The sequence below is a fragment of the Gasterosteus aculeatus genome, chromosome 8 (genome assembly GCF_964276395.1).
Source record: "Gasterosteus aculeatus chromosome 8, fGasAcu3.hap1.1, whole genome shotgun sequence".
NCBI lineage: Eukaryota > Metazoa > Chordata > Actinopteri > Perciformes > Gasterosteidae > Gasterosteus > Gasterosteus aculeatus.
The window spans coordinates 18221964-18236957 of record NC_135695.1 but is presented as its reverse complement, the minus strand read 5'-3'; the positions used below and the strand labels follow the sequence as shown (position 1 = coordinate 18236957).

Below are 14994 nucleotides of genomic sequence, written 5' to 3'. Positions count from 1 at the left end.
AACTTTCATATACACATATGGATTGAGCACTTACAATCTTTAATAATACACCAGCGCTACAAGCGTCAAAGAAAGACAATCCTCCTGAGAACGTTTAGACCATTAACAACTTTGGTAAAATTAAGTCAATATAAAACTCAGCGTAGGCTAAAAACTAAAAATTATTATTTATTGCACAGCATCTCTCATGCTGTGCAATAAATAAATAGAATAATGACTAATACGTCCTGTGCTTTAGAAAGTTTTAATTAGTTAAACCTGGCTGAATGCCAATGTGGTCTCAGATAAGCACTCAATGTCGCATCTTCAAAATCCTTCTGCTACAATTGATCTGCTGGTGCTGTAATAGTTTGGAGCCGTTGTATATTGAGCGGTGGACTCTAATCACGTAGATGTGCAATCCTGTCAAATGTGCATTAGGATGTGTTTCTATTCACGCGAGAGTTACATCCATAACTGACTTTGAATTATCAAAATGATCTTTATTGAAAATATAAACATGTTGATGTGAGCAAATGAGAGAGATGAGCGGCAGGAAAAAAGAACCTTCCTCTCATTTAAAAAATGTAATTAGCACAAATCCAAACAAACTCAGTGCAGGGAACCTCATTTGGGTTCCATGGTTGTTAATATACAGTAAAGAATGATTCACAAGTGTTTTTAATATACTACAATGTTCTCCATGTAACTGTTTAAGGCACATCTTTGTGACTTGTAGAATATTTAGCAATGTTTTATTTTAACAAATTCAAATCACTTAGTGAGAACCTGTATGTTCCAAAGTTGAGATTTCAAGTCTTTTAAATTCGATACATATAAAAAAATATTAAAATATTAATAAAGAAAAAGGAAAAAAAAAATATATATATAACATATTTATCTTAATAAAAGCCAGCACTCTTGACAGGAAGGATAGAGAAAGCTAAAGAATAGTGCAAATCCCATCGTGTACAAGATAATTAAATGAGCAATGGGACACATCTCCACGGGGCATTAAAACCAAAGTATAAAGCAAGCCACCAGTTTGACATTATTTGTTCCCAAATAGAGTACCCAGGCTAATTAATCAATGCAGATTAAGTTCTTTTTTTTAAAAAGCTGCTCAACAAAGGAGTCTATACAGAACATGGACATTAGGAATATGGTAAGCTTAATCACCACGGGAAAATGTATTTCAGATTTGAAAGCGGTTGCTGCAACAGTGGCCCCATCGTGCATGTGTAGAAACTCAGGGATGAACTATTGAGAGCACTTAAACAGAATGGTCAACAATGGACTTTTGAGCACAACCTAATCTCAGGCAGAGATCAATACAGCAGTCAACTATTTTAACTCATGTTTAAATGTGAAGTGTAACAGCACACACTGATTATCAGATGTCACTTCTCTGGTCCATCAGCATCCGTTATGCTCCACTTCCCTCTCAGACACTACGGGTAAGATAAGATGGGAGATGCGGCTCCACAGCCCCCCGTACTTGTCAATGTCCATCTCATTGAAGCCGACTTGGTCGCTGGAGTCCACGAGCCTGCCCTTGACATAGTCGTGCACCCTCTCCTCCAAGTCCTTGAGACTCAGGTCCCCCGTGACCTCTTCTTGAGGAAGAAGCACAGTAAACAACAAGAACGCCTTCTTGTATGCGGCGTTCTCGTGGTCGCAGTAGCGATAGAAAATGAGGGTGGAGCCCGGAGGCAGCTCTTCGAAGCGATGAATGACAGCCGCCTGTTTGTTTCCTTCGAAGGCTGCTTGCAGCTGGCTGTCAATATCCAGCTTCACCTGGTCGCTGTCCAGGCCGGCTTTACCGGCTCCATCGATGTGAAGGACGGAGGCGTTGAGGGCAGACGAGAAGGCGTCGGCGAGCCGCTCAGCCAGGCAGCGCAGTGTCCTCTCCGCCCCGTGGCCCGCAGTGAAGATCAGACTGACCGGCTCTTTAGGACGGGCTGTCTTAAGGTGCCTCTCCAGGTGGATCTTGCTCCTCCTCCACAACTCGGGTCGCTGACGGGAGAACTGAGTCTCAAGAAGAGACAAACGATCAGCAAACCTTTCAGGATTCACAGCCGTGGATGCACGTGTTCCCCAATCCGCAGTCTTTTGGGGTAGAGGAATCGTCTTGTATGCCAGCCAGAGGACCGAACAGAGCAGCCCCAGGAGAACTAAGCGCCATAAAACCCACATGAAGCCTGGAAGGATGCATGGCCATATTTAATTGAGGTATAGGAAATAACAACAAGTATTTTTGGGTGTAAATATTTTTCAATTGAAATGTGAAATGACAAAACCTTACCTCTACAAGAATATCCGGAGCTTTTGTTGATAACAGCAGTTTTCTTTTTGCCTTTAAAAGAGAAACACTCATCTAATCAATGTCAAACATGTCACAGCTACATTAGATGTCGCTAATGACTGAAATATTGAAGCTGCAATACCTTTTTGTTGGTGCGGAGCAGTTAATCTTTGTGTTGGAACGTTATTCACACGTTTTCGCGTTGTGTAGCATTTCTCTAAGGCTGGGTACACAATTGGGACGTGATGCTTAACTGTTGGTATACCTAAAAGGTGGGGAAAGAGTTTATCAATGTCCAGTCTGATCATTTTTTTGGGAGACGTAAATCCAGTGGACATCTGCTCAATGGAATTCACATCTGGACTAATATGTGGCTAAATGAAAACAGCTACAATACCAGTGACATTGGCCTTCGCCTCCATCGTCTTCTTGTAGTCGGCCATGCTGGTGACCAACACGTTGTGCCTGGCAGACTTAGTCGGAGCTACAGGTTCCTTGGTTGGTGGTTTTACTGAGTACAAACAAGCCCGATTAAGACAACTGTAATATCCACCATTGATGTAAAGGCTCCCATGCAGAATGTAGCATGCCCCTACCTCTCTTGGTTTTCATCCAGTCCGCATCTGCATTTACAGCACCGCTGGATCTGTGGCATTCGCCGAGCATAACACAAGGGTGCAAATTCACATTCTGAAGGTCGCCTGATTTATGGAGAGAAAACCTTTAGGAGAATAACCTGTGATTATATCTGATAGTTATACAAAGTCTTATGAATCCCAGATTTATAATGCAGTAGGTGAACAGATTCCACATTTGATAGCACCTGCATACATAGCTAATCCATTTTTAAATAATATTTATTCATTTAATAACATATGCTCCGATGGAAACAGAGACCAGTGCTCTAAAAAGGTTAAAAAAAAATACACACAAATATCATTAAGCAACTTTGGCTTGTTCTGAGTTAATTGACTCATTTTGCGTGAAAGAAAAGTAACAAGATATACAACGGAATTGTGAACTAATTGGTCACATACAAAAGAATCCGTTGGGGCAAACCGATCACTAACACACAGCCTAACCTTGGCCTGTCGGTGGTTGACGGGAAGCGTGAGAGGACTCCTGAATAATATCCATCTCATGGTCGGCTTGTTTCCCCAGATCTCCATCGGATTCCTGGACATCCATCTCATTCTCCTCCCCGCCGCCATCCACCGGTCCGCCGGTCTCCGCCCGGCTCCTCTTGCTCGGGGACGTTTCTAAATGGGACACACACGTCACAAGTCTCCATTTATCACAACGGTTGACTGGGGAACCAGCCGTTGAAACTAGGCGAGTGGTTTTAACTTGAGCATCGCACCTTCATCACCAGAGTCGCTCTCTGCATCTCCGGAACCATTTACATCTGGAACGGGAGCTGTATGGTTTTTTAACCCTTTTCTGGTCCTCTTGAGAGGACCTCTGGGGGTCGGTTCAAAAGCCAATGCTAAAAAGAAAAGGAGGAGAAAAACAATATTTCACTCTGTCCCAAATGACTGTAAAGTTAAATTAAAGTTTAAAAACCGCGACGCCTTAACGTACATTTCATTTGATAGAAATGTCCGAGTCGGTCGGTTGATACAGTCAACTAAAACGGGCTCACGCTCAAACCGAAACGGTTTTCTCGTTGAGTGTTGTTTAGCTTCGATGCTAAACGAGCTAGCGTTAACAGTAAAACGGTCGACTTGCTCACCTTTGGAGTTCGCGTTACCCGATGATTGCCTCTTCGATCGCCTCAACGGGTAAGACGTCTTATTCTCAGACACGCTGGAATCCATTTTAATAACTCGGGCGATGACAGAAACGACAAAACACCGCGTTCGATAACAGACAAGCTACCACAACTTCCTTATAGTTGTCAGGGGGAACCATTTTGCTGTGACAATACACCGCGGCTATCCGGAAAAACGAACGTCATTTTTAGTTGTCCCCGTGGAAACGCGGGCACTGCGGAACGTTCCGGCCGGATGTTTGCGTCCTGTCAGTGCGACACACGTAACGTTAAATCAAACTAAACAATAAGGAAGCGCTGTAACGTTACTCGTCATATTTCTCGGTGATGTGATCGAGGCTACGTGCGGTAGTAAGTATAAGCCACTATCTTTGTTATCTCAACACGTAGGCAGTCCTCACAGACTTCCGCCTTGCTAACTGTTGTAACCAGTATTTCTTGTTTGTCACTTATATCGTAAGCTAGTAGCCGGTTAATCAACAGAGAAGATGAGCTACGGCCAGCTTCGTTCTCTCCGAGCGAGCTTTTGTCAGCAGCACTGAATTGTCGGTGTGCTTACAGCGTCGACTCGCACAGTCAATGAGCCCCGGAGAGGACCAGCTAACCCCGCGGCTCCCCGTGTTCCCCCCCCCACTCTGAGGTCAGCAAGCCTGCGAGCTTTTGGTTTCCGACCCGTCGACTTCAGACTTTGAACACGTGACGACGATGCTTCTAAAACCGATAAGGACCTGTGTGCTCGGGTCTTTGCATGAGGGAGGCAATCGCTAGCTTTACACCGGCTACCTTTCTTTCTCCAGGTTCGGGCCATCTCTTGAGTTTCTCCGACATGGCGGCGCGACAAACGGAGCACCGGCACACCGCAGGTAACCCGACGGACACCGCCGCTTGTATCGGATTAACATGGTTACTGACGTTAAATTGAACGTGGAAGACGTTGACGTGGGTCGTGTTCATCCTATTTTCAGACGCCGAGGGACCAGAAGCTCACATCGCTGCCTCCGATGAGGGCAAACCGGAGGAAACCAACCAGAGGCTCTCGGAGGGTAACTTCAATGATAATCTATTCAAAGTGTCTTTACCAAATGCTTTTCATCTCCTGTTGTGATCAAGTGTCTATGATTAAAAGTGTTTTATTTCACCCGAGTAGTATTTAATAGACAAACATTTGTGGCTGACAAGACTTTTGTCGTGTGTTCACGTTCTTTGTTGTACTCGTACATTAGTTTGTAAGCCTACATTATTCATCAAATACAGCTTGGCCAAATGCTTCTTTTCATCAGATCTGTAATGTTACTAAAAATATGTTCAATCAAACGTTTGCTGTTCAGTCAAGACGAGCACCGAGATGACATTTGATATGTTTTTATCACGGACGGGGATTCAGCTGGAGAGAGGATGGTGCCTCCAGCAGAAGGTTCTTCGCCTCCAGAAGATGCAACGCCGACTGTGGAGGACCAAAGAAACGCGCTTTGGGCTGATGAAGAAAGTCAGGGGGATCACACGAGGCAGGTACCAGCAAATGAACAACAGCCCAAGACCACGGAGAAGATTCCAAGTGAGTGTTTGTGTCAAGCGATGTGGCCGTTGTAGAGCCGGGACTCTTTGTCACACAGCTGGCTCAGTTTACTGTGTTGTGTTTACGGGGATTCACCGTATGTTCTATGCAGTGTGGGTTCTACGCAATGCGCTGAGGTTCCCTCCCTGTTTTTGCATTCTACATTAAACAGTTTCCACAAGGAAATATTGATCTTACCGCAGCTACGATACACTGAAGGAACATTTACAGCAACAAATACGGTTTCTTCATTTTGTGGGCCTCTGATAATTAATTCAACATGGAAAGCCCATCCCTTTAAATTCTGGGAGTATAAATAAGCAAGCGTCATTGAAACCCTTTTTGGTAAGAATCCCTCGTAAAATAGGACTGTGGAAGCGTTGTCGTTTTTTCAATCGAAGCCATTGTGATGTTACCAGGCGACGCCCTGCAGACAACCAGCACTCTTACCCTGGACGGCAAAGAGGATGGAGGCGTTGAGGAACCCTCCGACTCCAACACCCCTGACTCTGATGCTGGAGGCGGTGACGGAGTAGATGAAGCCGTTAAAGAAACCCCCGCCTCCAACGCCCCAGACACTGATGCCAGAGAAGGTGAGTGGGACCATTTCTGAAACATGGACGACTGGACTTTTAACGTTCTTGTCGCGGGCCGGCGGGGTTTAATGGTGGACGCGATCCGCACGAATATGCTAACCATTTGTTTTTTCGCCCATCGCTCAGCCGATGAAAGCTCCCCGGGGAAGGAAGAAAAAGTCACAGAGGAGAGGAACACCATCTCCGCTCAGAGGGTGGAATGTGTTGAAACCATTGGTCCTACCCCTGAGACTGCTGATGTTCCACCTGCAGCGGTTAATGACCATGTTATTGATAATCGTAGAGGTAATCTTGTAAATTAATCCTCGTTTTTATATCCTCTTGCTTTAATTTATTGTCATGGTGATTAATATCTACGAGCTTACCATCTCAGCGGTTATTTAAATAGCTGTTCTCCAACTTTGGATGTTGTGTATTACTTGATACACGATTATAATGATACAAACAACTTGTACATGACTTACTAAGTACACGTGCCTCCTCCGTAGGAACAACACTGTTGATAGCAGCTGGTTTGTTGGCGTTAGGGATTGCCGTCCTGTGGCAGCATCTCCTCCAATCCCAGTCTCCACCTCACGAAGATGAAATGCGGCCAAAAGACATCTTCCTCGGGCAGCTGGAAAAGGTAAAGACTCAGTTCCCCCATCAGCGCGCGGAGGTCTGGAGCAGGAGCCAGATCCACCTCCTGAGGCACCTCCAAACGGCCCAGCCCACTGAGCCGGTCAGTCTGATCCTGACCGCGGGCCGCGGAGGCGAGAGGACACTGCGCTGCCTGGCTCAGAGGCTGGCTTCCGCCTTCTCGTCTGCCCTCAACGCCTCCGTCCTCCACATCGACGGGGCCAGCCAGGCCAGCCAGGACAGCGACCAGGTCAAGCTGGACATCGACAGCAAGTTGCAGGGAGCCTTCGAGGGCGACAAGCCCGTGGCCGTCATTAACCGCTTCGAGGAGCTGCCCCCGGGCGCCACGCTCATTTTTTATCGCTACTGCGACCACGAGAACGCCGCCTACAAGAAGGCTTTTATGATCTTCACAGTGCTGCTGGGGGAGGAGGAGGAGATCCCCGCTGAGACTCGTTTGACTGCCGTGGAAGAGATGGTGGACGACCATCTGCAGAAGAAGTTCCTCTCCGAAGGCCATCCGGTATCTTTTGACAGGATGGACCTCGACAAGTACGGTGGACTGTGGAGCCGTATTTCTCACCTCATCCTGCCTGTGGCAGCGGAGCAAAAGATCGAACACGAAGGGTGCTGAGGGACGTAAACAGTCCCTCTTGAACTTTTAATCCCAGCACTTAAGTACCGCCTGTCTGTTGCTGAGTGACTCCAGTCATTCTGGGGCTCGTAGCTGTGGTTCTAAACACCCACAAGCTTTTTACAATTACTACAATGAAGCATACTACAGATCAAGGTATCAAGTATAAATGAAACACTTGCATTTTCTGAAGATTAGGCTTTGGGATGTTTGGGGGGGGAAAAAATAAATTCAGGACTTTCGTCATGGTGCTTTCTACTTGGTAGTTCTTTGATCAAATGTAATTATAGTTCAACTGGGGGCTTTGTGGATTTTGCATCACAAAGAGCTATTCTTTTGATGTCACAACAGTGTTTATTATTTTTAACCACAAATGTCTTATTCTGAAATACTCAAACCGACATGGCACCACGGGCCTTAACCGAAACTTGTTCCTTTTTGTAGAAACATAAACACGCATCCCACCGAGATCACACTACAATTAGGGTTCGATGAAAATACGAGCAGGAATTGGATGTGCCTTAAAGTGCAAATAAACAGGTGATTTAAAATGTTTTGTCGTTGTTATGAATTCCTTCTTAAAGCCCTTTGAGGCCACATTTCTTTCGCCCGTAAATGCGCAGAACCAACTGAAGGCCCTTTCCTTCGGCAGCTCGCTCGCGGTTTGGTGCCCTATTGATGACTGAATAAAGAAGAACACGAGTGAAGCCAATTCATAACAAAGCACGTTCAACTTGTTTGTCAGGTGAACAAGTCAACTACTCACAACCCGGTTAATCAGCATTTCTGGCTCTTGGCGTCCTGACGCTACGGTGCTGATGAACGACGTGGTCGCTCCGTGCCACAGTCGGCCACATGGGGGCGCCAATGCCACTGTAACGGCAGACTGAACGATGAGGAGTGGGACTTCCGTTGCCGTTGTAATGCTCTCTTTAGCCGGTAGAGGGCGGCAGAACCACAGCGTTTATGTGGGAGACCGAGACGCATCAAATCCATCTGCAACAGGTTACTTTGCATTTGACCTCAAACTCTCCTTTTAGAAGCCAAGTTGGACCAAAAGCGAATATCAAGATAAAGCGGAAGTCCTCCGGTGCTTTTCGCACTTTTCTCACTAATAATAGTTGCGCTGCAGCGTCATATCGAAGAAGTCATTTGAGGCAGTTGAACTCCTCCTCCGCCGTCCGGTCGGTCGGTTCCGCCTCCTGTCAGCGCGCCTCCAGCAGCAGCAGCAGCAGATGCCGGCAGCTCTCTCACGGAGTGCGCGGTCCGTCTCTCCTCACGAGATGCCTCCTCGCTGTGCCGCTTCCCTTCGCTAACTGATGGATCCCCTGGACTCGCCTCTCTAAGCCAGCAAGCGGGCTATGGTATTGCCTCGGCGTCTGGAGTGACTCGTGGCGGGCTGTGCCTGCTCGCACACTCGCAACGTTTTTGCTCGCGGTGAGCTTCGCAAGATGCACCAGATGTACGGGTTCTGCGCCGTTGTGGTCCTCTGCTGCGCGTTTTCTCCACGGTGCTCCGCAGCGCCAAAGACCTGGCGGCCCGACCCCAGGTCAGAACCTGAGCGCGATGCAGAGCGGGACGACGGGCTGCAGGAGGAGGCAGACGGCCGGGAGAGCATCCTCTCTAAGGTAAGAGTGAGCATCCCTCTTTCACACGTTTTTGCAAACATTTCATCACAATTTCGTGCGTGAAAAGTACAAAATGCAAAACTCCTCCGTCCTCTTCTCTTTGTAGCTGCTGGGTGATTATGACAAAGTGAAAGCCCTCTCGGAAGGCTCTGACTGTCGGTGTAAATGTGTTGTCAGACCCCTGAGCAGGAGCGCCTGCCGGCGGATAGAAGAAGGGAGCGCCGCTGCGCACGACTTCTACACTGTGGAGACTATCACATCTGGACCCGAGTGCAAGTGCGCGTGCATCGCGCCCCCGTCAGCGGTCAACCCGTGCGAGGGAGAGTTCAGGCTGAAGAGACTTAGAGAAGCCGGGAAAGAGAATGTCAAGGTGAAGGGTCAACGTGCTGCTCCAGGCCTGTTTGTGGATAACGCGGGTTGTCAGATTCAGGAGACCTGGTTCGGATGCGCCGGGAATCGACCTGTTCATATGGCATGTCTTGAATTGGTAAATTCCCTTTTGACGGAATCAACTTGATCATTCTAGCTCTCCACAGTCCTGGAGCTGCTGGAGGGCTCCTTCTATGGCATGGACCTCCTGAAACTGCACTCCATCACCAACAAGCTGCTGGATCGCATGGACAACATGGAAAAGGTACACAGCAAAAGTCTGAGTGAGAAACAACGAATGCAAATGTTTTGTTTGCTGCAAACTGTTGGTAGCAGGTGTGTTTTATATTGGGAGCTTCTGGATTCAACAGTCTCTGGGCCAGCTTCCACATTTGTTAGGGGCCGGACCTGGAAGGAGTGCAAAGACTTTCCATCACACGTGGAAGTTTTATCTCACAAAAATACCTTCTTTTTTTTATTGATTGTTAAAAAAATGAAAATACAAACCAAATGTTTGTTAAATGAGATAGACTAGTCATTTTAACTGTTCAAATGAAATGGCTTAAAACTTAGCGTGATGATGTGTTCATTCAGGTATTGAACAGCAATCACATATCTATAATTTTATTTCAGAAATAGAGTAAAACTACCTGCCATGTCTTGGCGTGAAGAAGCCGCTGCATATAAAAAAAAGCAAGCATTTCCATTTTATCCGTCTCAGCTCCGCCGGTGCTGGAATGACCTGAGGTCGTTGGTGGAGAATTTGTAATGACATCACTGATATTTATTTTAGCAATGCATTCTGGGAAGTTAAGGGAGACATAAGCTTATGCTCATGTGACACAGAGCTGAGTTCCACACAGCCGCTGCAGGTTCGGGGTCCCGATACTGTTCATGCTGGATCACTTTCCCACTAATCGTTCATAAAAGGAGCCGCGTGGTCTTCAATGTGCTTTTCATGGCAAGTTAAAATATCTGCAGTGAAGAAAAAGAATGACTTCTGTCATTGATTATGACTGCTGACGATTGCAGCCAGTTTTCCATGAAAAGCTGCACGCTGTTTCTCTTAACGTCTCCATTTGTGCGTGATTGCGTGAAGGCAGTAGCTCTGAACCCCACCGCGGTTGAAGTGAAGCCCCGGGAGACCCCTGGGATGCACGCAGACGCAACGGAAAGCCCACCCGGCCCCCCCCAGGACCAGAAGAGACCAATTGAGGTCAGCGGGACCGCAGCACACCAAGACCCAGATGTAAGTGGTGTCTTGTATTACAGGATCACTGTCCATTAACAGCATAACTTGGCTTGTATCTTTAAATAAAAATGGTACTTATTAACTATTATAGTACACTTAACTAGTATATACATATTTCTTATGATAGTTACTTCTACATGTATTCCAACCAGGAAACACTATCGTGGTCAGATTATCAGACTGGTTTCGTACAAACAGAAGGTTAACTAAACTTATTTTGAGAACAGGATTCTGGTAAACATTCAAAGTAATACTCAAGATGTCCATTTGAAACATCAATCACGCTGCATTTAATACCTGCGTTTTAAGTTCTGCCAATTTATTTCCTCACAAAAAGTTGTTTCTGGCCAAACTCTTTGTTTGTCTAAAGTCTGTCTTATTGTTGTGATGTCACAATGTAATCATAAGCTCGCTGAACCAAAAAGAAAGCAATGTGTCGCTGGAACCAAATATTTTATTTGGTCGAGTTTCTTAAATTAAGCTGGGTCGAAGTCCACCGCTGCAAAGGTTTTTATCATGTTTTGTTTTTCTTTTTTCTTGGCGGGATGAAAGTTCATCTGAAAGCACTCACATAAAACTCTCATTGGCCCATTATGTAATTAAACGCATGTATCGGTCAAATTCTACTGCATTCGGTCGCACTAATGTTTTTTTTTTCCTCATAAAAGTCGTCCATCTGTCCCCTCCACTAACAGGAACCGTACGAAACCTTCATTGGGGGAAATCCTCCCTCCCTAAAGACGGATGGATCTGCTCACATCGTTGAAGTCAAACCTCAGGTGACTCCCAGAAATGTGGCTAACAAGGAGGCTCCTCCGGTGTCAAAGACCAGCCCCAATGGAATGATCATAAGAGGAATCACCTTTTATAAATCCGAGCCGGATCCCATAGTGGCCGACGATGGAGATCCTGGAGAGAACCGTGAGTGCACTTTCACATCGGTTAAAAGCACATGAGGAAACTAGGGAAATCTACAACGACTAGCTCTAGACTTTTTAAATATGGAATATTACAGCAGTGTGATAATCAAGCACATAGCTGAGATAGCTTCTGCTTTTTCATGCACTTTATTTATTTTAATTTTTTTCAGAGACGCTTCGATATTTGAACAAGTCTTTTTTTTCCTCTAGTTTTTGAGTATCATGGATTCAGTGGTGACGGCCCAATTAACCTCTTCGTTGAGGAGAATCTTTTACGACACAGAGTCCCTCGTCCCGGGACGAGGACGGCACTGACAAAAGGCCCCGAGCCCACCCCACAAACTCCCCCGGAGTTCCGCAGTGCCTCTGGAACCACATCTGTTGAAGTGTCTACAGATGTGCGCAGCGACGCTTCCACAGCGAAAAGCTCCACGTTTGAACCAAACACTTCCACGGGGGCGACCGGGACCACGGGGGCGACCGGGACCACGGGGGCGATCGGGACCACGACCGGGACCACGGGGGCGACCGGGACCACGGGGGCGACCGGGCCAAGGGCACCGGGAAGTGCTCAACGAGTCACTGCTGGAAACCGGCCCATGTCAGCGATGACTGAACTGACCACTTCATTGAGCATCGCCGGCGAGGAAACAACCGATGCTGCGATAGAAGCAACACGAGTATCTGAAGATGCAGCCACGGAAGAAGTCGCACCGACACCCACGACGGAGTCCTCCACCCAGGGGGCGAAACAACGAGTGCAGATCACAGGCGGCAGCAGCGCCGCGGTTCTTTCGAGTAGCCATGCACCAAACGCAGCCGCAGAGGCCTTGACTACCATTCCGCCTCCCACTACAAGCATCACAGCCCACGGCGCCGTGACCACAGCACCAATGCAACCGACCGCAGCTTCCACGCCGGCCGCCGGCACACGGGCTGCTGCCGCGACACCACGAGAGAAAACTAAATCCGCCTTCTTTTCGACTTCCGCCATCTTGCCTCCAAGCACACGGAGGCCGGTCGCGTTGTCTCCCCTCACTTCGGTGCCCGTCACCACACCTGGGACCACCCGTCCTTCAGATGCGACCACCACCACCACCGCCGCCGCCACCACCACCAGCACGACCACCACCAGACAGGCTGCTCAAGCCAAACCGAAATTCAAAATCAGCTGGGAGGAGGAAGATGGGGAGGAGGGACATCCGGAATTAGAGGAGCCAATGCAAAGGCAGGAGGAATCTCCCTCAAGAAAACCAGGTAAGTAAGTTTATTGTTGATTGAATGGAAGATTTAATATTTGCTATTCATTAAATCGATACCTCGATTAAAAGAAGCCAAATAGTTTTCTATGTTCACCCTCCTCTATGTTCCCAATCAGCAATAAACACATATGTAAATACCTTGTGTAATTATAGGCTAAATAAAAGTGGTGCTGGATGTAAAAAGTCAGTTTTGGCACATTTTTTACTAAATGTCATGGCAAACCATTCAATAGTTGTAGAGATGTTTCTCTAAAAAGAGGGAAACGTCAAAGGGAGGTGGCTTCACCCTCATGGAAACATCAATGTCGTTATATGGAGAAAATATCATGGCTGTCCGAGAATCTAATGACCAAACAAAGGACAGATTGACATTCCCATCCAAAGATCCAGATCTGAAAACCTCCCAGAAAAAAACAGAAAAGATTTTGCCAAAAAAAAAAAAAGATTCTTGTTGAAATTGTCTGTAATTGGTGTGAAACACCAAAGAGCATTGGCATCATGCCTTAACAGTTTTCATATTCTCATAAAAGATTGAGAAAATTAATACTTGTTCTGTAAACCCTTAAACTTAGTAATTCAGTGCTCGGTCCTTTTAGGGCAAACTCAAGCATTCCGTGACACGAGCCGATTAAAACACAAACCTCCTAATTATTTTCAGACGTAGCAGCTTTGCATAAACAGCGTCTGAATCCTCGCTCGTGGCTCTCTGACTCTCTCACAGGGGAGTGCAAGGACACTTTGGCAACTATTTCGGAGCCAGTAACTCACAACGCCTACGGCAGGAACGAAGGAGCGTGGATGAAGGATCCAAAGTCGGATAACAACAAAATCTACGTCACGAACTTCCTCTACGGAAATAATCTCCTGGAGTTCCGCAACCTGCAGGTTTTCAAACAAGGTGAGAGGCGAAGTAGAGCCGAGGCTTTCCCTCAATTCACTTGGTGTTTCCTTTCGTTTTCGAGGGACTCTCGTCCTTTCTCCCTCTTATTCGTCCTTTCTAGGCCGCTTCACCAACTCCTACAAGCTTCCTTACAACTGGATTGGCACCGGGCACGTGGTCTACGGCGGGGCCTTCTTCTACAACCGCGCGCTCTCCCGGGACATCATCAAGTTCGACCTGCGCCTGCGCTACGTGGCCGCCTGGACCATGCTGCACGACGCTCTGGTGGACGAGGCGACGTCGCCGTGGGAGTGGCGCCGCCACTCGGAGGTCGACTTCGCCGTGGACGAGAGCGGCCTGTGGATCATTTACCCGGCGCTGGACGACGAGGGCTTCTTGCAGGAGGTGATCGTCCTGAGCCGGCTGGACCCGTCGGACCTCAGCACGCAGAGGGAGACCACGTGGAGGACGGGGCTCCGGAGGAACCACTACGGGAACTGCTTCATCGTGTGCGGCGTCCTTTACGCGGTAGACAGCTTCAACCAAAGGGACGCCAAACTGGAGTACGCCTTCGACACCCACACGAACACTCAGATGACTCCCAGGATGCCCTTCACCAACAACTACACCTACACCACGCAGGTTGACTACAATCCCAAAGAGGGGGTTTTGTACGCGTGGGACAACGGGCACCAAGTCACGTACGACATTAAGTTCGCCTACGTAGACCCGTAGTTCGGGGCGGAGTGGTTATTTTAAAAAGTGAATTGTATGGTTTGAATGGATTGTAGATCAGTCCACACGGCCTTTATTATTGGAGACAAGTGAGGGCCAAATGTACAAATATACTGAATTATATTGAGACAAAATTGTTTCGTGTTTTGTTTGAATTTTTACCCCAAAAGAACATCAACTTGTACTGTATATTGTAATACTGTAGACATACAATTCACACATATGAGCTATCAAGAGATCAACAAATCCTCAAATTATCTGGGAAAAAAAAAATCAATGTTTCTGTTTTAACACACAATTTTTTGTACTGTTCTTGTACTTGTTCTTTTCATCGTATGACGCAGGTCATCCGTGTGGCGTGTTCACTCAGCCCATCCATACAGACTGTTTTTGAAGAGACTGCATTAAAGTTGGTAAATACTAAACACAAGAAGTCTCCTTTGTTTGGATAATGACATTAATGTTCGTGTGCGTGTTGATTCAACTCAAC

General features: G+C 47.0%; 3 protein-coding genes across 8 annotated transcripts; 2 read left to right on the top strand and 1 right to left on the bottom strand.

The window, feature by feature from the left end:
- Positions 1-461: 461 nt before the first annotated feature.
- LOC120824286 (uncharacterized) lies at positions 462-4265 on the bottom strand. Of its 2 annotated transcripts, none has more exons than XM_040184995.2 (8): positions 4017-4265; positions 3645-3770; positions 3367-3543; positions 2881-2985; positions 2682-2795; positions 2427-2549; positions 2285-2335; positions 462-2180 (listed from the first exon to the last, which is right to left on the bottom strand). In XM_040184995.2, exons 1-8 carry the CDS (start codon positions 4099-4101, stop codon positions 1396-1398), a joined length of 1566 nt encoding a protein of 521 aa, XP_040040929.2. In that variant the 5' UTR covers positions 4102-4265; the 3' UTR covers positions 462-1395. The 2 variants fall into 2 exon arrangements, with proteins under 2 accessions (XP_040040929.2, XP_040040928.2); XM_040184994.2 differs by having other exon boundaries at positions 2285-2356; positions 4017-4209.
- LOC120824287 (torsin-1A-interacting protein 1) lies at positions 4258-8009 on the top strand. 4 transcript variants are annotated; one of them, XM_040185000.2, is made up of 8 exons: positions 4258-4406; positions 4617-4695; positions 4853-4918; positions 5021-5098; positions 5440-5610; positions 6030-6203; positions 6333-6491; positions 6695-8009. In XM_040185000.2, the coding sequence occupies exons 3-8, from the start codon at positions 4882-4884 to the stop codon at positions 7456-7458; spliced, it is 1383 nt and encodes a 460-aa protein (XP_040040934.2). In that variant the 5' UTR covers positions 4258-4406; positions 4617-4695; positions 4853-4881; the 3' UTR covers positions 7459-8009. The 4 variants fall into 4 exon arrangements, with proteins under 4 accessions (XP_040040934.2, XP_040040935.2, XP_077964640.1 ...); XM_078108514.1 differs by having other exon boundaries at positions 4275-4406; positions 4517-4695; XM_040185001.2 differs by lacking the exon at positions 4617-4695 and having other exon boundaries at positions 4266-4406.
- A 400-nt stretch (positions 8010-8409) lies between these two features.
- Positions 8410-14929, top strand: olfml2ba (olfactomedin-like 2Ba). 2 transcript variants are annotated; one of them, XM_040184991.2, is made up of 8 exons: positions 8410-9086; positions 9193-9456; positions 9613-9720; positions 10555-10704; positions 11403-11628; positions 11838-12884; positions 13611-13787; positions 13891-14929. In XM_040184991.2, exons 1-8 carry the CDS (start codon positions 8910-8912, stop codon positions 14502-14504), a joined length of 2763 nt encoding a protein of 920 aa, XP_040040925.2. In that variant the 5' UTR covers positions 8410-8909; the 3' UTR covers positions 14505-14929. The 2 variants fall into 2 exon arrangements, with proteins under 2 accessions (XP_040040925.2, XP_040040926.2); XM_040184992.2 differs by having other exon boundaries at positions 8669-9086; positions 9264-9456.
- Positions 14930-14994: the final 65 nt, after the last annotated feature.